The sequence below is a fragment of the Amphiprion ocellaris genome, chromosome 1 (assembly GCF_022539595.1).
Source record: "Amphiprion ocellaris isolate individual 3 ecotype Okinawa chromosome 1, ASM2253959v1, whole genome shotgun sequence".
Taxonomy (NCBI): domain Eukaryota; kingdom Metazoa; phylum Chordata; class Actinopteri; family Pomacentridae; genus Amphiprion; species Amphiprion ocellaris.
Window position 1 is genome coordinate 289,130 of NC_072766.1, and position 21,953 is coordinate 311,082.

At 39.4% G+C, this 21,953-nt stretch overlaps 1 protein-coding gene across 1 annotated transcript in view; it reads right to left on the minus strand.

Moving 5' to 3' along the window:
- The window catches only part of chrna7a (cholinergic receptor, nicotinic, alpha 7a (neuronal)), a 40,610-nt gene extending 18,657 nt beyond the window's left edge, over positions 1-21,953 (minus strand). Inside the window, exons 1-7 of the mRNA XM_023269966.3 lie at positions 21,795-21,953; positions 17,106-17,245; positions 16,499-16,543; positions 11,089-11,198; positions 7,766-7,845; positions 1,481-1,648; positions 1,201-1,395 (exon numbers count right to left, since the gene is read on the minus strand). Of these exons, the coding sequence (XP_023125734.2) occupies positions 1,201-1,395; positions 1,481-1,648; positions 7,766-7,845; positions 11,089-11,198; positions 16,499-16,543; positions 17,106-17,245; positions 21,795-21,849 (793 nt within the window). The 5' untranslated portion in view covers positions 21,850-21,953. The remainder of the gene's footprint in view (positions 1-1,200; positions 1,396-1,480; positions 1,649-7,765; positions 7,846-11,088; positions 11,199-16,498; positions 16,544-17,105; positions 17,246-21,794) is intronic.

Below are 21,953 nucleotides of genomic sequence, written 5' to 3' on the forward strand. Positions count from 1 at the left end.
TCAGATTCAGAATACTGTCTATACATCTGGTATTATTGAGTAATTTCCAAATTAATAGAATATTTTGTGTCATTATTTCTTGTTCAAGAAAGCAGAATAAATCCTGCTGCCGAGCTGAATGGAAGCTAAAACGTGTGTCTCTTTGTTTACACATACAGACAGGATTTATAAACACACCCCACCTGACACCTGCCGGGCCAGGGGGGTTACACATGAGTATACAGGAAGTTCTCGACTTACATCAGAGTTAAGTTTCTACGGTGAGACGTAAGTTGATTTTCGCTGCAAGTCAGAACTCCGGTGAAAATGTTAACCAAACCGTTCTGTGCATCACGATATCGATCAGTTTACATATTAGTACAACTACAGTAATGAAAACAGTCATTAGCTCACACTGGAACACAACTCGGTAGGAAAATACTGGTGAAAATGTCCAAGTCTGACTGACGCTGGGAGCTATAATGAAGTTAGTGAATGTAGAATAATCCAATGTGGCAGCAAATGGGAACAAAACCGTCTGATAGTGCCATGGGACGACTGTACATACAGTATTCATCCGCTCTGCTCATCAACTAGTTCCACTGAACCAGTTCTGACGTAACGCCATAAATTGAGGACGTCGTAAACCGAGGACCTCCTGAATAAGACGAGGTAACGCTTTGTGTAGTCAGTTAAAATCGAGATTTTGCTCATGTTTGCTCTTACAGAAAATCAGAAGATAAACAATACATGAAAGCTGATGATTGGTGGTGACAGTATTGGAACTAACCTTAAGGCTGGTTTTAACGCTGCAAGGGTTCCTGAATGTTTAATGTTTGTGGGGATGGAAATAAACTTTATTAACTGCTTTAACTGAGGAAGCAAAATGAACAAAAGCTGTCTTTCTGAACTAAGGAACCCATCATGTCTAGTAGAAGCTCTAGTCCTATCTGCACAAAACACATTTCTTTTAGCTGACTGCAGCGATGAAGATCTTTTGGCTTTTTAAACTAGTACTTTAAGGATTTGTTTCTAGAGAGACTCCACAGGTTTGCGTGTAGTCAGACCTACTTGTGATCAGGTTGTAATACAGCTTTTTGTTCACTCTCCTGCCACATTTGTTCTGCTTAAAGTTTCTTTTTTATGTTAACCTGCCAGACTGGATCCTTCTCAGCTATCTTGGACAGGATGTTTATGTGTGTGTGTTCTACTTCCTCTAACCCAGCGAGATCTTCTCCCCGGAGTCGGCGGGCAGCAGGAAGACGAGCAGAGCCAGAGTGGAGATGAGGACACAGGGGATGAGCAGGTTGAGGCCGTAGTAAAGAGTCCGTCTGCGCATGACCACGGTGAAGGTGACGTCCGGATACGGTTCCTCGCAGCATTCGTAGACACGCTCGTTTTTCTTCCCTGGAACCTCTGAGACACAAGAAAAGACAATGAGCTCAGGTAGAATAAGCTAAAAAAAAAAAAAAAAACACATCACTCTTATCGTCTATCTTACCGACGAGATCCCACTCTCCGTTGGCGATGTAGCCGCTGATGTCCGGCTCCAGCATCTTCAGGTCCAGAGCGTAGCCTCCGTACGTCCAGGAACCAAACTTCAGCTCACATTTCTGGACGTCGAAGGGGAACCAGCGTACGTCGATGCTGCAGGTGCTCTTGAAGATCCCTGTTGAAAAGGCAGATGAAGGAAAGACTGTGTGAAGGCTACTAAATGGATCTGAGGGGCGGGAATGAATGGAGATGATATTTACGGCCTCGGCAGAAAGCTTACTCAGCTGCTCCGGCATAAAGAAACCATGAGGAGGACTGAAAAATAAATGACAGTGAGAAGACGTTTAACTCTGAGGAGATATGGAGCTGAAGAGCCATCCATCCTATCAAGAAAAAAATCCAATATGACAATGAGATGAAAGCGGAGGGTGATTCTTCAGGAGGAGGCACCAAACTAATTTCCATCCATATTTAAGGAAGACATTGGCATTAAACAAGGTCCGACTCTCTGCTGGATGAGAAAAACGAGGAGGAAATGAACTGAGATGTGGAGCCGACCAACAGAACGACTCCTTTTTACTGCAATGAAGACGTGTCAGGAAATTCAGATAATTCAGGCTGTCTGAGTCATACCTGCACACGGTTTTACTCGTTTAAAAGCAGTCGTGTTTGAGGTTGAGCGGCGAGTCGCTGCTTCCCGATGAGGGGGGTTCATGTGGAACAAAGTGGAGAGGCTATTTGCCGGACAGAGACGATCAATGGAGGAGAGATCCAGTGATGGAGCTATTTACGCGGGTATTGATTAAGATGCTGAGGCCAAGCGGGCCGGTGTTTTGCAAGCTCAGGGAAAGAAAAGAGGGTTGAAGAGGAGGCTGCCAAAGAGAGCAAATCAGCAGCGGTGACAGGAAGCGTTTCCATGCATGTGGTTTCACAGAGCGTCGTATATCTGGTTCTGGCAGAAGTGGGTCAGTGGGAGCTTGATTATTAAAGCATCTGCCACTAACAGGGTGTGACAGTGATTGATCCACAGGTTTAGAGGATTGGACATGGAGTTACAGTCGCTGGAAAGGAAATCGTTTCAAAGACATTACAGCAACAGTTTGGTTGGAAATAGAATTATTGGCTTTGTTCCCGTGAGTACCATTAATGCTACTCTTAAAAATGAAACCACAGCCAACAACAGGAAGACACAGCTGCTCTGCATCTGTCTGGAGGCACCAAAGGTCAAGGCTGAAGACAAATGAAGGAAACCAAATCTATTATGCTGCTAAGTGTGGCAGGAGGATTATTAGTTTTACCCAGCGAGCTGTTCACCTCCTTTCAGATTTTAGGCCAAACTGAAGTAAAACCTGCTGGATGTAGGTTCATATCTAGACATAACAGCAGTCAGTGTTGTTGAATTCACAGCATGAAGACCAAGAAATAAAAACAATCGTGCTCTAATACAGCTGTGGAGTTTAAAAAAAAAAAAAAAAACCCTGATGATGCTGGGAATGGCTTTAGGAAGATACGCATTAATCCCAATTCATTTCTTACCGTTTTCTTTGGTCCTACCACATTTTTACTCACTATGACAAGGAAGTCAAAGTCATCTTAGTCCAGGTTCCACATTCAGCCCAGTCTGATCTCCAGTGGACCGGACCAGTAAAACCACAGCAGAATAACCTAGAAATAACCACAACTCCTAATGCTTCCTTTGTTTTAGTGCAAAAAAAATAAGTTCTGAAAATGTTCACATTTAAGGAATTATCTTTTTACTAAACATCATGAACAACCTGAAATTTCTTCAGAAAAATAAATTCAGTTTCATCAACATTCAGCCTCAGTTTATCATTTCCACATTACAACTTCCAGATCACAGAGTGTCTACAAAGGAACACATTTAGTCACCTGGAACTGAACCACAGAGGATTTACTGGAGGATCAAAACAACAAAAATCTAACCAACAAAGAAAAGCAACAAAAACAAGACAAAATATTACAAAAATGAGACACAATATGGCCAGAAATGAGACAAACGACATGAAACAAAACAAAAAAGAGACAAAAAATTAGACAAAAAAGTTACACAGTGACAAAAAAAATGAACAAATGAGACAAAAATTAGACAAAAAATGACAAAAGCGAAAAACAAAGCAGCAATAAAGTACGCAAATGATACACAAAACAATGAAAACAAAAGCAAAACACAAAATGACAAAAATAGGACAAAAACACAAGCGAGACAATAAGGAAACACAAAATGACGAAAACATGAGACAACAAAAATCAGACAAAAAAAAGACAAAACAACAAAATCAAGAAAATATTACAAAAACGAGACACAAAATGACAAAAGAACAATGAACAATCTAATATTTTACTTTCTGATCCAAACAACTTGTCATGGTCTAGAAATGATTTTAAATTTATAGTTTTACTAATTTCCAGTCTGCAGTTAATGTCTTCTCTGGAATTTTTACACTTTGAGGACCGAATTGGACCCTCTGGAGGACCGCTTTTGGCCCACGGGCCTCATGTTGGACACCTCTGCTTTAAACAATAAAACTGAATTGTAGTCTGCATGTTTTGGATCGTTTCTAAGGATGAACAGATTTAGTTTAGTAGGAAATACTCCAACATAAATTAGGAGTTGCAGTACGAGACCTGGAATCTAACTGAAGGATTATCTCCTCACCAGACATCGATCTGTTTCATTTATGGCTCAGTGAAAGTTCTGTTGCTTTCTTTCTTCAAAAGAGTCTTTCATCTGTTTCTGTTTGTATATACAGCAGATAATAGATGGAACAAGGTCTTGTTTAGTGGGATTTACACCTGGTTTGTATTTGCACTGCTACCCACATGAGACTTCTCTGATATGAGACCAAAGTGGCTGCTAATGTGTTTTATTTTAGTGGAAGCAGCTGAGACAGGTGCATCTCAGCTCGAGGACAGTAAATTTCCAGAGAAGAAAAAGCCGGCTGCTTAATTCACAGCCTGTTATTGTGAAACAGTCGAACGTCTCAGTGCTACAGCGTCTTCGTCCCAGGCCAGCTCCGTTTCTCCCTGCAAAAATATTTTTTATTGGACTGCCGTGAAAGGCTCACGGACGACCGTTTGTCTACAGAAAGAGGTCTGTGAACATCAGCCAACTCTGAGCTGAAAAAGACGACGTTTAGAGCAGATCTGGAACAAGGTGCAGCAGCTAACGGCCTGGCATAAAGAGGGGATTCATCAGAGGGAGGAGCAGTCGCTGTGCAGATATTGGTTTAGAGCATGCACAGCTAGTATCTGCTTCTAAAGGACAGATGGGTTGCAGGGTTTAGTTCATGTCAGCCAATGACTCCAATTTGGAACTGACATACATTTGAAAATGTCAAACTGACTCCATAAACTCCAATGCAAAACTTTGTTCAAGTGTCTTTGTTCATTTATATTTTGCATATCTTTAATTAAACAAGACCTTTTTGACAATAACCCGTCACCATCAGTACCTGTGACTTTTAACCAATCAAACGCTGCAGCAGGTGGTGCATCAATGCTAAAGTACAACATTTTTAAAATGATTTATTTTATTGAAAGCTGTACAAAAATTTAAAATGATGACAGTTAGAAAAAATGCAGAATATTGGATAGTGTTTCTCAAATAGTGGGGTACGCCCCCCTGGGGGGGCACAGAGGCATGTCGGGGGGGGGGTGTAATGCATGCCGTTAGCGCGGCTAACGGCATGCATTACAGCTTACTGACTCACAAAAACAAACCACATACAGGACAAAAAGGATTAATACACTCACTGAAGCACCGTTGTTCACACTGGTAGCCGTGGTTTACCCCGGTCTTGTGAGGTCAACCGTCCGCGTCACATGACCGGAGGGGCGTCACGTGATTGGCTGGGCGTTGGTTCGATTTTGGCCAGGATCGATTGTTTACGCCTGAGTCCCCCGGATGTGAACAGCGAATTTTTTGACAGCGAATTTTGAACATTGAATTTTTTGATGGCGAATTTTGAACATTGAATTTTTTTGATGGTGAATTTTGAACATTGAATTTTTTTGATGGCGAATTTTGAAGACACTGAATTTTTAACTGGTTTTTAGAATTTTGATGAGCTAAATTCAGGCATAAAAAAAATCACATGTAGTTTTGATGCAAAAAAAAATTAAAGTAAGAAATTCAGCAGCTTTTAAAATTCAGAATCTGATGAGTCTGATTTGCTTCCATAGAAAAGGTCCTTCAACACGGAACTAATTAACTGAACTATTGTTTTAACGTCAGCCTGTTTTTCGCGGCGTACAACAATACTGAAATTGTGCTGGCCCATAGACTGTATATGCCATAGATATAAAAAATATTAATAATAATGATCTTCTATATATATCTATGGTATATGCACTGGCCGTTCAGACTCCAGAGAACGGGAGAACGTATCGTTAATGTGCAGTCGGAACACCAGCGTACTCGATCACGTCACGTACTCGGCTCATCTCCTCCGATTATTTTTACCAGCATTGTCAAACATACGGCCCGTGGGCCAAAACCGGCCCACCAGACGGTCCATTTCGGCCCGCGGGACGACTTTACAAATGATAAAAATTACAACAACATTAACTGTAAATTGTAAAACTGTAAATTTAAAATAATTTCTAGAACTTGACAAGTTGTTCTGATCATGAAGTAAAATACTAGATTGTTCAGTTCCAGATACCTGTGACTGAATGTTTAGTGTTTTTGTAGATAAACTGTTATCTGGCAGCTACAATGCATGTGTAAATGATGAACTGAGGCATAAAAGGCTACTGTTGAAATTGAACTTGTTTTCCTTAAGAAATTTCAAGTTCATAATATTTTGTAAAAAGATACTTCATCAAATGTGAACATTTTCAGGATGTACTTTTTTTTAAACTAAAACAAAGGGGAAAAGTTGGAGTTGTGGTTATTTATAAGTTATTATGCTGTGATTTTACTGGTGGGGCCCACTGGAGATCAGATTGGGCTGAATGTGGCCCTGAACTAAAATGAGTTTGACACCCCTGATCTTTACTGTGAAAAACAACAAAATGGAATCAGATAAAATAACACAGCCCTGCATATTCATGTTTTCACAGTTTTATTTATATATATATATATGCACACAAAGTTATTGGGGGGGCACGGAAGTTTTTTGTCCTCCAAAGGGGGGCCCGACAGAAAAAATTTGAGAACCACTGGATTTGATGATCGAAGAAGTCAATAACTGATCGAGCCGATTGCTGCTAAACGTAAAAATGGGTTCAAAATGAAGCGATTTGATCGTCTGCAGGAAAAGAACTCGTCTCATAACAAATGCATTCATTTACTGTTATACTCTAGTTTTATTTCTTCTTATTTTATTCTGCTAACATCATCAGCTTTTTCTTGCACCTAAACCTATTTTGTCCATCCATCCATCCATTCATCTATCCATCATCCATCCATCCTCCATCCATCCATCCATCCATCCTCCATCCATCCATCATCCATCCATCCATCCATCATCCATCCATCCTCCCATCCATCATCCATCCATCCATCCATCCATCCATCATCCATCCATCCATCCATCCATCCATCATCCATCCATCCATCCATCCATCCATCCATCCTCCCATCCATCATCCTTCCATCCATCCATCCATCCATCCTCCCATCCATCATCCATCCATCCATCCATCCATCCATCCTCCCATCCATCATCCATCCATCATCCATCCATCCATCCATCCATCCACAAAAACTAAACAAAAACACAATCACTTTGGTTTTTGATTTTTGATTAAAAGGGGAACAGATCAAATGTAGTACTTTAGGCTCTATAAATACGTACAATAAATGACTTGGTTTTGTTTGACTTTATTTTAAAAAAAAATAAAACTCAGTTTTTTTTTTACCTTGTGAACATGTGTTTTTGTCATGAGCAAAACGGTTCCCTGTCTGTGCATTTTAACCTTGAAACTGCATCTGAGCCATTTTTTAGGCATGAAGGGCTGATTTTCTAAGAAACAAATGTAAATCTGCAACTTGCACAGTGGGGATTAAATGGGTTTAATCGATGACCAGACGGGGAATTTAAACCGTCGTATCTCCAGAAAAAATGATTATTTTCACACATTCAGCTCCTACACGTGGGTCTTGTTGTACGGTTTGTTTTAAAATATCACAGTTTTCATTTGATTTCCCAAAACTTGTAGCATCTGCAGCCGCTTATTGTGAAATATGAAGCATTATGTGTGAAAAACAGCCAGAGGAAGAAGGAGTGGAATGAATAAACATCTGGTTTGGTGTGATGAGTCTCACCTGGAGGTAAGTAGGAGCAGTTGCCCGAGGAGTTGATCACAATGTTGGTGTGGAACGTAGCATCAAACCGTTCATCTGCGCTGTAGATGGCAGAGAAATTAGTCAGGACAGCTTCAGTGGAAATCATCTTAAAAAGACCATATTATATATACACACACACACACACACACACATATATAACACTGCTGTTGTATTTCTGTCGCAGTGGGTTTTACGGGGTTAAAGAGACAGGAGCTAAAACGGAGCATTTCTGTCTGTGAGAAGAAATGCTGCAGAAAAGTACAGCATGAGAAAAATATTGTGTTTTTTGAACATTAAAGCACGTAAACATGTTCTACTTCATCCCCAAAGTCAGATCATAAACCTGTGAATCTGCATAATATGAGCTCTTTAATAAATTCAGATGCAGGAACAATCTTTGCAAGAACTGCTGGAGAAACAGCAGAAATCTGAGAGAACCAGTGTGGTGGGAAAATCCTAATATTCCTCTGAGTTGTTACTGCTGCAGGTGCACAGTGCACAAGGAGTCGCATCTGATGCAACAATCCCCAGGAGACAGTTATTCAGTGGTTACCCTCATCCTCCCTGCCACCCACAGCCCACTGCCTGGAAATGAACTCCCAGGAGGACGAAGAAGAGTTGAGCTGAAGTTGAATAAAAGGGGAAAAAAAACAAACCTGCAGCAATGCAAAGAGTCTCAATTCAAGGTTAAACTCAGGAGGACAATGACAAATTAAATACAGTCGTCTTCCTCATTAGTGGATGGGGAGTGTAGTGCCTTTAATGTGGTTTGTTCAGATCCTTTAAAGATTGATTAATGCTCATCTCTATAGTATTTTCCATTAGGGACATATAATAAAATGCTCTTTCTCCTATCTTTTTGCTTTAACTTTATTCATTTGTCTGAATGATTTATTGCTCCAAACCGCTGTTCCAGGCTGGACTGCATACATTTACAGCACACAGCACCACTAACCCTTGATGTTTCTGTCTGAAAACCAGCTTTACCCAACAGGAAGTCTGTGCAGACACTCAGTTATCCAGGAACAGGAGATCCTGGTGCTTCAGGAGACAGCAGCTGGAGGGTTTTTTTTGGTTCTTGAGGAGCCAAAAAGTCCAACTGCATCCAACTGAAGCACTTAGAAGAGGTCCAGTAACATCAGTGTTACCAACAAGATAAGAGATTTAAGTGGAACTTTGCTTAATTTATGGGAACATCCATTCACTGGCGCTCACATTTAACAAAGAAAGAAATTCACTTTATGCTCACTGACATTCCAAGTTTGTACCAAACATGAATGTTCAGTTTCCAAAAGTTTTTGTTCCACATGGAATGAGGTTGGACCCCTGAAGCCCTAGGCGATTTTTTGAAATTCGCAGCTGAAGAAAAATCCCCAGATTCAGGCAGTAACAGCCGCAAAACATGATGCCAAAAAATAATCAACCTTGGGCTCCGTGGATCAGAAACACTCGAGAGAATCTGCAAACACAGCAAGTCTCCTTAACCTTATCTCAAGGCCAGACTCAGAAACTCCAACAAACACCTCTGCCTGAACAAAACTATAAGATAGAGAGCAAATAAGTGAGAAAAATAAATTCAGTTTGAGCAACATTCACCCAGTACTTTTTTGTCGTTTTGTTTCACTCTTTAGTCATTTTTGTCTTGTTTCTTCATTTATGTAATTTTTTTTGTCATTTGTCCATTTTTTGACGCTTTGCAACTTTTTGTCAAATTTTTTTGTCTCTTGTTTTGTTTCATGTTGTTCATCTCATTTTGTCATATTTTGCCTTGTTTTTCTTGTTTTTTGTCTTTTTTTGTCTGACTTTTGTCATTTTGATCATAAATTAAATCCTCTCTGGTTCAGTTCCAGGTGACTAAATGTTGTGTTCCTTTGTCGACACTCTGTGATCTGGAAGTTGTAATGTGGAAATGATAAACTGAGGCTGAATGTTGATGAAACTGAATTTATTTTTCTTAACAAATGTCAGGTTGCTCATGATGTTTTGTAGAAAGATAATTCCTTAAATGTGAACATTTTAGCACTAAACCAAAGGAACCATCAGGAGCTGTGGTTATTTCTAGGTTATTCTGCTGTGGTTTTACTGGTCCGGTCCTCTGGAGATCAGACTGGACTGAAGGTGGAACCTGGACTGTGGAAACTGGACAATCAGTTGCTAAAGAGATGAGTTTTTTCTTATTTATTTGGGATGCATTTGAAAGGAAGCAGATGTCATTTGCGGATCATTTCATGCTATTACCATTAATACTTGTACTCAGTATGTAAATGCTGTTTTGGCCGTCAGAGACCTGCAATATAAAAGCACATCTATGTCCAAAAATTCAGCATTCACACTCTGACCTTCAAGTAAAAACATTTTCATTGTTTTATCCTGAGCCTCTTTTACTTTAAACCCGGATATTCGGAAGAAAACTGCAAAAAAAAATTTCCATGAATGACTTGTTTCATCACACTGAAGTCCACCTGCTCTTGATCTGTTGCAAAATCAACACGGCTGAACATTTCACTTTGGAAAGTTTCACTCCTCAAAAACATCTCCCAGGAGACAGAAGAAGAACTTGACATCAAAAAGCTACAAGTCAGAGAGCAGGAGATCAAAACTTTAGGACGAGAGGAGCGAAAAAGGACAAGAAGTCAGAGGACCAAAACAGCAGCCCTTCAAAAAGTTTCATTATTCACATTTTATAAAGTATTCAGAATCCAAATTTATTCTCAAATCAGTTAATACTGAAGCCAAACAGTTTTTACCAGAGAATCAGAATGTCAGAACAAGGAAACTGAAAGTGCAGTCCTTAAAGTGATAAATAAAATAAAGAACAAAAAAAAAACACGTAACATATAAGACCATCAATATAAAAAAACATTCATAAAACCAACCAATGAAATAATCATTTCATTTGTACCGAGTTTAGAAACTGTTTGTTTTTTCACTCCATTTGAATTTCGTTCAGGTCAAAGATGCAAAAATTAAACTTCCAAAACATAGCAGTGAAATGTGTTGCTTCTTTAACATATTACATATTTATTTGCTCACCATTGAAGAATCAATGTTGTCAAGTTTGTTTTCTCATTTTGAATACAGAACCAGAACAAACTTTTGCTTTATGTTTCCACAAATCCAGTCTTTGATATTTAACGTTTCACATCAGACAGATTTTAACAACTCTGTTTTTAACTCTTGACCACAAAAACTAAATAAAATACATCAACTCTGCAAGATCCCCCCATTATTTTGAGCGTGCACGCTGAGTCTGACGGCGTGCACGTCCAATTACAGAGCAGCACCCTGCAGGTGTGTCCTACCTGTTATACAGCAGGATGTCGGGCTTCCAGATGAGATGGTCTGGAAACCTGACGTTGGTCACTCCTGGATAGTCGACTGGATCCCACCGGAGGTAGTGGTCGTACCAGTACTGTGGATTAAAACACATCAGGAGCTCTTTTATACAGCCTTTAAAGCTGTGTGGGTGTCTTGTTTGAAAGCTGGAGCTCAGATTTAACAGTGTTTCAGTTCCAATTATAAGTAAACTGTATGAACAAGAATCTGTTTAATCTGCTGCTCTCAGAGGCATGTTTGGAGGAAATAAGACTTCTGATCTAAATGAAGATTCCTTGTGGTGAAAATCTAGCTTCTACCTCGTCAACATGTCCACATGGTGGTTTTTATGACTCCAGGACATATAATGAGGGAAACAAGCAGTCAGAGCTGTGGTGAAACTGCAGCGGACCGATGATAACATCAGGAACCAGCCCTGTCAGGTTGGACTTCCTGCAGCATCGGCCTTCTTCACAATCGTCTGAAGCTCAAACATGACTGAAGCCCACTGCCTCCCACCCTCCACCGATGGAGAGACTAAAGAAAGTGGATTTAATGGAAAAATAAGAACAGCAAAACGCCATTTGAAGTTTGGTTCCTTTATGAATTCTCCTGTTATTGCTTCCTTTAATTTAATTTTACATATTTGACAGGCTGGGGGATGTGATGATATTTGGGTCTGGGTTGTGTATTTTTACATGTTTCATAACCCCTTGCTGCCCTTTAACTTAATTTAGTTTTAACTTAATTTGAAATTCTCAGATCAGGGGTGTCAAACATGCCACCCTCGAGATGGTATCGTAAAGTGTAAAAATTCTTTTTTTTTTCATTTTTTGTTGTTTTGTGCCTCGTTTTTGTAGTATTTTGTCTTGTTTTTGTTGTTTTTTTGTCTTTTTTTTGTCTGACTCTTGTCATTTTGATCATAAAGTAAAATCCTCTCTGGTTCAGTTCCAGATGACTAAATGTTGTGTTCCTTTGTAGACACTCTGTGATCTGGAAGTTGGAATGTGGAAATGATAAACTGAGGCTGAATGTTGATGACACTGAATTTATTTTTCTTCAGAAATTTCAGGTTGTTCATGATGTTTAGTAAAAAGATAATTCCTTAAATGTGAACATTTTTAGAATGTACTTTTTTCAATAAAATAAAGTAACATTTGGAGTTGTCACTGTTTATGGGTTATTATCCTCTAGTTTTCCTGGTCCGGCCCACTCTTGAAATGATATTGAGCTGAATGTGGAACCTGGACTAAGATGAATTTGACTCTCCTGGTTCAGATGATGCCATGAATTTGTCGTGTTGCTGAATTGTATATTAGTTTTTGTTTATCATGTGTATGTTTTCATTTGTCAATTTCTGAGCTGCATATAAATAAAAACATGTAGTTTAAATTTTAAATAATTGGTTAAAAAAAAACATGTATGACTGAAATACTCCAATATTAAAACTTGCCACTGCATAGTAAAGAGTAGCAGCTGTTGGAGGTGAGCTGGTGTGCTCCAGCTGCAGCGAGAGGCAAAAGGCCTGAACATGAAAACCCACCTACAGCTTTAAAAGGAACGGCATCTTTTTAAAAATGTACAAAAACGGCACCATTTATCAGAGAAGGAAACTATAAAAATAGAAAGAATAATCAGATTTTCAAGTTTTTCTGCGGTTCTTGAAGAGTGACGTGCCACAAAGAAAATGATCGAAATCTAAGTTTATAATTCAAGTATTTCATCAAAATCCCTTTATTCTATATGTCTCACTTGAAAATTCACCAAAAGAATCAATTTGCAGCCAGTTTTGCATAAATAAAGAGATAAATAAATGGTCTAAGAAGCCGTGATTATTCCAAATGCGACCAACAGTCACTATTCTGCTGAACTGCAGGCAGTGATTCTGTCTGGAGCTGATCTACTGAGTTCTGTGGAAAACACAGAGTTTGTAAAAGAATAAATAAATGTAGAGCCTCCATTTCTGTCCAGTCGTGGGAGCACCTGGGGGCACCTGGATGTTTCTGTTCAGGTTTGTAAAATACATAATCAAGGATTTCAGATATCTTTGTAAAATGATTTATGGTGTTATAACTTTGCTATTCTGCACAAAAGGCCATTTCTAAGTGATCTCTAGTTCTGCTCATGGTTGTGTTGTTCCCAGAGTGGAGCAGGACTTTATGTTGCTGTGAAAAATGAGCCCAGAGTGGGTAAAAATAGACATTGAGAGACTGTTTGTATGGACAAAACCACTAAATATGTAACTGATATGTGGAGATTAGTTTTGGAGTGAATTTTGATGAAACAATTACACAAAAGGAAAAATTTGAGAATCTAGTTATTAAAATTCACCCTGAAGGGATTATAAAACGTCACAGTAATCTATTCAGTGTTCTTGGGACATTTCAGTCCACGATATTTCAAAAGACACGGCTGTTTTGCATTGATTTTAAACTGCAAAATGTTTCTCTACAAGTTAAAGATAACATCAGCTCAGCAATTTGGCTGAAAAGCTGAAGAAATTTCATAATGTATTAGTATTTGAATGCCCTCATTTTGCTTTAATGGCAGCGTGCGAGGAAGAACTGGACTCGAAGTTTGTGTAAAACCTGATATTTCATCTGGGACATACGACTGACCTTTCCATCCACAGAGCCATGCTGCTAGCTTAGTGAGACCAGCGGTGGTAAAGAACGAGCTCAGAGGTGTGGCTGATGATTTCCACATGGCTGAGCTCAGAGGTGAAAAGTCAAGATGGAAACAAAATGGAAAACGAGAAAAAACACGACAAAAAATACCAAAGATTCCAGAATCAGAGAACCGTTCTATCAAAAGAAACTGCAGCTGACAGTTTCATGTGTTTTGAGAACTGCTAGAATTTAAAGCAACACTGCATCATTCCAGTACATAAAAACACCTGAAGAAAGCTGATTATTTCACCATACAGGACCTCTGAAACAGAAATGTCCACAGCAATGCAGTGATTCAGCTGATTTTTGTTGTCTGAGACGTAATAATGTCAGCAGATATAAATGAACTTCACCTAGCGGCATGTTTCTGCCCATCAATAAGCACTCTGCCTGCAAAATGAACCAAGAAATCTAAATATTGCCTCAATTTTTTTTTCTTGATTAAATTACTATTCATAGGGATCCAATAATTCACTTTTAATTAATTCAGACCATCAGGTTCAAATAACTGCTGCCTCAAGCATAGAGAAAAATAAAGGCCAGAGACTAATAAAGGAGTAAAACACACACCTGATAACTTCAGAATAAAGTGCATCCTGTCATGTAATCTTCACCAACTTGGACCTCTTTTTAACAGAAATCTCAATCATTAACTCCAATATTTCCAACTGAAACACTCCTCAGTAGCTTAAACATAAAGTCTAAAACAAGGACTGAAGCCACTCATTCCTGTCATTCTGTGCTAATCGTCTTATTTTTTAATAATCTGTTCATTCCAATACTATCCTGAGACAGTCAGATTCTTCCCTCTGGTGTAAAGGACTGAGTGAGTTATTTTACAGAATCATCTGTGAGTTCAATATCACTCAAATGTCACATGATTCAATTAATGCATTGTAACTGTGTGATCTTTAAGTTGAACAGTTGAATATTACTCTCATGTAAAATTCAAAAATGGTTTAAAATGAAAACAATAAAAATACAGAAAATACAGAGATGGATGGATGGATGGATGGATGGATGGATGGATGGATGGATGGATGGACAGACCGATAGATAGACGGATGGATGGATGAATGGATCAATGGATGGATTGACCAATGGATGGTGGTTGATGGATAAATGGATGGATGATGGACAGATGGAGGGACGGAAGGATGAGGGAGGGAGGGATGGATGGATGGATGGATGGATGGATGGTGAATAGTTTATTAATCCAGAGGGACATTCATATTCCATGGTGCCATCCATAAATGTCATCTCCCCCACATCTTTTATAAGTATATATATATATATATATATATATATATATATATATATATATATATATATATATATATATATATATATATATATATATATATATATATATATAAGTAAACTGATGGATACCGTGATGCACGTAATGGCTTTGTTTACATTTTCACCAGAGTTCTGACTTCTATCGATCTGTAGGAACGAAACTCCAACGTAAGTCTAGGACCTCCTGTATTCAGAGTTTCTCCTGAGGGGCCTGTATTTTATATACAGCGTTTATATTATATTTGTTTTTTTTGTAAGAGGGAATATGGTAATTATTGAGAAGTGATACATTGGGGGTGTACTAACTTTTATTGTACACTATGAACCTTGAGGTCACTATTAGCGATTAATGCATTTTTAGGACATGTAAACATTCCTTTTTTTGGATTCCACACCAGTGGACTGAGCCAAACAAACGCTACATGCCTGCTAACAGACCATAAATACTGTGGATGCTGTCGTTGCTGTCTGGTGTTTGAGAGCTGAAGTCGATCCTGCTGGGTGTGGACTGAGAGAGATGAGTCCAGCGGATGATTTAAACAGACCAGCAGTTCGGTACAGCCTGCTGACGATGCAGCAGCAGGAAACTAGTGTCACATCATGGACAAGGTGCAATAAAGCATCTGTGTTCATACGCTTCATTTTCATTGCTGGGGTGGGAAATGGAAAGGAGAAGAGTGGGAACTACTAGATGTGGATCACACAATCCAGCCCAGATGCACTCTATTAGTAATTAGTTCCATTTGTCATGATGCCTAAAATTAATACCAAGTTAAATGTCAAAGTCAAGCTCACAGTGCAACACTTCTGGGAAGATGCTTCTTCACTTCCAAGAGTTAGATAAAAAGGCTTGAAACAACTCTAAGATCTGTACAGGAGATATGAAGCTACAGCAGCAGCTAGTATACTGAGCTTTGGCTGAAGTGTGGAAACAGCAGGAACAACCCGGCTTTAACACGTTTCATCCTAAATGGGACCAGAATTTACAAAATGAACATCAGTCTGGACTGAAAGAGATTTAAAAAGTACCAAATGAGACCACTGACTCATTAGATAAATGTTTACTGAGGAAGTGAGAAGTACAGTCATTTTCTCACACTTTTCTGTACAATCTCACATATTTTGCAACCAGAGGAGTCGCCCCCTGCTGGCTGTTTGAAAGAATGCATTCCTTTAAGGCCCTTTCATGTTGGCATCACTTTTCACACCCGCAGGCTACATCCATTTTTTATCCACATCTCTGGCTGCTAACAGCCTCAGAGTAGAATCAGATAGACTCAGTATGTTGTGATCATGAACAGGACAATACAAATAGAAAATGGAGTGATTTATTATTAAAATATAGTCTGTGTCTAAGTGCAGCTCTCAAGTTCTGCTGCACAGCCTTACTGTTACTTTAGATACGTCATAAAGGGAAAAGTCTTACCAGCTGGAGCCAAATGTTCGTTGTTAAAACCTGGTTCTTTTCATCCTGTTGGAAAAACACAGTGTTTATTTTGCAGTGTGAGCCGCATTTACTTTCCTCTTGGTTAAACTTTCATAAAGGAGAGATAATGCAGCATAGTTCATTTAAAAGTCAACAGCAGCTTCACCTCTCAAGGCTGTGGGCATGGAAGAATAACTGGCTGTTAAATAGAAATATTTCCAACTGTTCCTTTCAAACTTATTTTACTGACTGGCTTTAGGAGGCTCCACAAAGGAAAGGCTTGCTGTAGGATCCATTATTTCTACTGAAGATTTCTGCAGCTATTATATTCTGACTTCAGGACATTTGAACCCAGATGTGAATGATCCAGAATATATTCATGAGCATAAAAGGCAGTTGGAACACTTGATCAAATGAAGTGTTCTTGTTAAGACGTGCTGTTATTCATTTCACCCATATTGGAAAAAGGCAATATTCTTCCACACGATAATTGATTTTAGCTGTCAAATGAGAAGTCAGTAACAACGTTTGCAGTAATTTGTGACAACTGGTTATCTAAACCTTGCGTGACTTATGATTGCACAGTGAAGAGCAATAGTTTACGCACCACATCCATGATCTGCCGCAGGCTGAGGCCGAAGTCAACAGTGAGAGTCTGAGAGTCACTGGCGACGGGTCTCTCCAGCGGGTTGTAGTCCATCATCAGGTCTTTGTAAAGTCTGCGCTGGTTTGGACCTTGATGAGAAACTACAGAAGGACAAAGGAACATTAGCACAATAAATATTCTTCAGCATGTGGAATCATTTTCAGTATGAAACTTAAACAGCTACTCTGCAATGCAAACAGTTGTAACTGTAAAGTGAATGCAGTGACTGTCTGAGACGGTATTTCAATTCCTTTACAACCAATTTCTTTTGCAGAAAATGTAAAACAATCTGTTTATCTGGAACAACAGAGAAAGAGCTGAGTGAAAGCATGACTGTGATGACCATGACTGACAACAGTGACACTCAAACTTCATCAACAGCAAATCCAAAGAGAAGGACAGCTTATTAGCACTGAACTTTTCAAGATTGAGTGATTATTAACTACTCAGTACATCTCTGAATAGTATGATAAGTTCAAATGTACTCTGGGAAACTGTGGTAAACAAGCACTGCAATTATATGCAATTAAGAGCAGTTATAAAGCAGCAATCTCCAGGCTGAGAAATGCAGCAGATGTGCTAAAAACTGCAGTTCCTCAAATGACCACTTGAGGCAGCCTCCAAAAGTGAGTCAGTCCTCATAGGCCTCCATGTAAAAACACCCAGTTTAACAGCAGAAACACAATGCGTTTACAGTCTGGTACAAAAGAGCCTTTCAGTCTCTACAGCTAATTTTCTTCTTCATGACAACTTTACAAGCAGAGGATTTTTATATAAATCACCCGTTTAAATTGTCTTAAGGCATAAAATTGTGATAATCTTGAAGTGACGGTGCTGCTGCAGAATGTTCCATGGTCTGCCTTAGCTCCACTCATGCTCCACCCTGCTGGTAGTCAGCTGAAATCAGATACGACCAGGACAGTAACAGCCAGAGCTACTATACTCAACTTCAAAATCATCATCTGCAAAAACTGTGGGTCACAGAGAGCAGGTCCATTTTTACAGTCAGTCTGTGGCCGTTATCCCCAAAGATGCTGCTAAAGCTAAATGCTAACATGCTAATGTAAACCAACTGATATTTACCAGGTTGGGCTAATTTCCACAAGATATAAAGTGCACCTGAGGCTGGTTAACTTTGCATGTATTCCGTCATAAAACAAAGTGATGATCAGAAACACCAGGCTGATGATGGGACCACAGTCATTCTACACTTTGACTATCATTGGCAAATGGCAATCCACCCAGTAGCTGTCAACAAACACACAGATCAGCCAGCTCATTAAAGCCACTGAAAGGTGAAGTGAATAATATTGATTATCTCATTACGATACGATGCTCTGCTGAGAAACCTCGGGTCCTGTCATTCATGTGGATGTAACTTTGGCTCAGAGCAGCTACATTGCTGTAGACCAAGCAAACCTCCCCACAGCAACATCCAGCATGAACATCTGCACACATCTTCAGGATAATCCATGCAACTAAGTCTGGACTGTCATGACAGACTATCCTCCAGATCAGCATGGCCCATCCTTGAGCCACAATGCTGCCAAAGCTTAAAATCAGGAGAGTCAAATTCATTCTAGTCCAGGTTCCACATCCAGTCCAGTCTGATCTCCAGTGGACCAGACCAATAAAACCACAGCAGAATAACCTAGAAATAACCACAACTCCTAATGGTTCCTTTGTTTAAGCGCAATAAAGTACATTCTGAAAATTTTCACATTTAAGGAATTATCTTTTTACAAAACATAGAATAGAATAGAACAGAATAGAATAGAATAGAATATTCTTTATTGTCAGTATACAATGTATAACGAGATTGCATAATGAACAACCTAAATTTCTGAAGAAAAATTAATTCTATTTCATCAACATTCAGCCTCAGTTTATCATTTCCACATTACAACTTCCAGATCACAGAGTGTCTACAAAGGAACACAACATTTCGTCATTTGGAACTGAACCACAGAGGATTTTACTTTATGATCAAAACGACAAAAGTTAGACAAAAAAAGACAAAAACAAGACAAAATAACACAAAAATGAGACGCAATATGACAAAAACGAGACACAAAACGACAACAAAATGACACAAACGACAAAAATGAGACAAAAAATGACAAAAGCGGGAAACAAAATGACAAAAATATAAAGAAACAACAAAAAACGATACACAAAACAACGAATACAGCAAAACACAAAACAACAAAAACAAGACAAAAAACACAACCGAGACAAAAAGGAAACACAAAACGACAAAAACAAGAAACAAAATGACAAAAACATGAGACAAAAGTCAGACAAAAAACAACAAAAACAAGACAAAATATTACAAAAACGAGACAAAATGACAAAAGAACAATGAACAATCTAGTATTTTACTTTATGATCCAAACAACTTGTCATGGTCTAGAAATGATTTTAAATTTATAGTTTTACTAATTTACAATCTGCAGTTAATGTCTTCTCTGGAATTTTTACACTTTGAGGGCCGGATTGGACCCTCTGGAGGACTGCTTTTGGCCCGCTGGCCTCATGTTGGACACCCCTGATGTAAATGATTGTTCAAATGATCACTTTGTTTGGCACTGGAAGTGAAGATTCCCCAAGTTCAAGGAGATTAAAGGGACTCATTAAATTTAAGTTGAACTCTCCACTCCTCTCATATCATCAGCTGATGGCTCATTATGAAACATCTTCCCATCTTTTGCCCAATTTCCTGCGTTGCTCATCTTCTACCAACCACCTCTCCCTGCAGGGGCAGTTTCAGACGAGAACTGCCCTTCCATCCGCCTCCAGTCTGGACCATGTGTTTTAGACGGTGTCCACACTGAACTCTCACACTTTAAAATGCATCACATTTAATGTATGTAAAGTATGAAGGTTCATCAGAGCAAAAACATCAAACCAGATCTGGGCCAGATGAGCTAATCTTCCAAACACAATATCTGGACTAGAATCCTCTCACAGTGCAATCTCAAATCAGATCTTCCCCTAATTTTAAACACACTCATTTCCTCTCTTGAGTTATGGAGCGTTTTTGGCAGCATCTCCTCACTCCACTAATGGCCTCAGCCCAATTATCCAGAACCACCTTTGAGAAGCACATTATCCTGATCATCTGGCAGAGTGTGCGTGTTGTCTGTAGGCATCTCCCCGCTCCTCTGTTCTCTGCTGCATCCAGTTTTTGCATAAAAATGACTGAAAGATTAGCCGAAAGCTCGTCTTTGTCCACGGCCAAATCCCCCGTGGAGCTTTCCCCTCCTGCTCCCACCACGGTTAGATTTCACTATGAGGATCAGTGAAATGACATTAATTCATTGTCCAGAGATGTTTCTAGAATACACAGCAGACCATTCCTGGACTTTAGACCACGCTGGGACCGTTTCTGATATGATGCCAACATGCTGCTGGAAAACAGCTCGGCGCCTTAACGGAGAGCAGAGAATCAAACCTCTTAATCAAATCTAACAGTCTTTGTGTTGTCAGAGATGGACAAAGGCTTGAACAACCCCAGAGATGTGCTCAGACGTGCTCACACTAATCAGTCTTCTCTCCATCTGCCTCTTTATACTTGGCTCTCGGGGAAACCTCCATTAACTAGCGGCCGTAAAGCGCTGAGTGAAAAGCCTCAGTCAGTGATTACCGCTGAATGAACTTCGCCTCAATCAAAATGTTCAAAATACAGAGCTGATGTGAGTAAAAATGATGAGAGCAACACATCCTGAAGGTCTCCTCAACTCATTTCCATTCAAACATCACGTTCCTTCTTCTTCTGTTTGCTTATTTTTTGGACATGTGCATGGGTTGACCTATGTTGGGTCCTTCTGGACTGAGACAGGATGTGCAGCTCATGTTCCAAAATTGTGAGAAAGGCACCAGAGGAATAGTGTTTCTCTTGTTTTGACATAAAAACTTTCTGTTCAGACATGCACCACAAAGAAGCTCTTTGACTCCATCATCCAGTCACATTTAAACAGTTGTATGCAGATGTGTGTCTGCAAGTCTCCAAAGAAACCATCAGAAACCCCACAGAGGCTCAGTGAAAGAAGAAAACAATCTATACACACAGCATATAACAGGAAACCTGTGTTGTAATCATTCTAAGCTGCAAATGGGATCTTATATAGAATTATTATGATGCCTCAAAGCGACAGAACACATAAAAGCTAATTTAAAACCAATTACTGCACTAAAATCACACAAAAAACACCAGTTCAGGACGCTTTTATGGCTGCAATCTTGCATTAATTATGAATGCATGTGTTGTCATTTACTTTTAAACACATTTAGCCTCTTGCAAAAGTTGGTTTCTTGACTATATTCGGAGTTTTACGCATTTTTTAAAGACACTTGACGCGCGATCAAAGATGAGTCCAGCAGCAAAAAGGCAAACAGGAACACTCAGACAACTCCCTCCAATATCAGACTTTCTATTAATTGGCATTTACATTCACTGATTGATTAAAATCGAATTACAAATCGGTTATCTTGTGCGTTTGGCACAACAGGTCTGTTGGTGGAATCAGGACTCAGAGCGCAGCGGTGATTTTCACACGAGGAGCCAAACAGAAGAGCGAATCTCCTGATAAAATAATAAGAAATAACAACATGAATAAACCGAGGGAGTTAATCAGGCAGATCGCCTACCTTTCATTGTGCAGGCGGCGGCTGCAACAAAAAGCAGAAACTTCATCAAGTTCATGTTGGAGAGCGGAGCAGGAGTGAAGCAAAGCGGAGAGATTCCTCAGATTAGCGCTGAACCTGATCCTGAGGGAGGGTGGAGGTCCGTGGCTTTCATAACTCCTC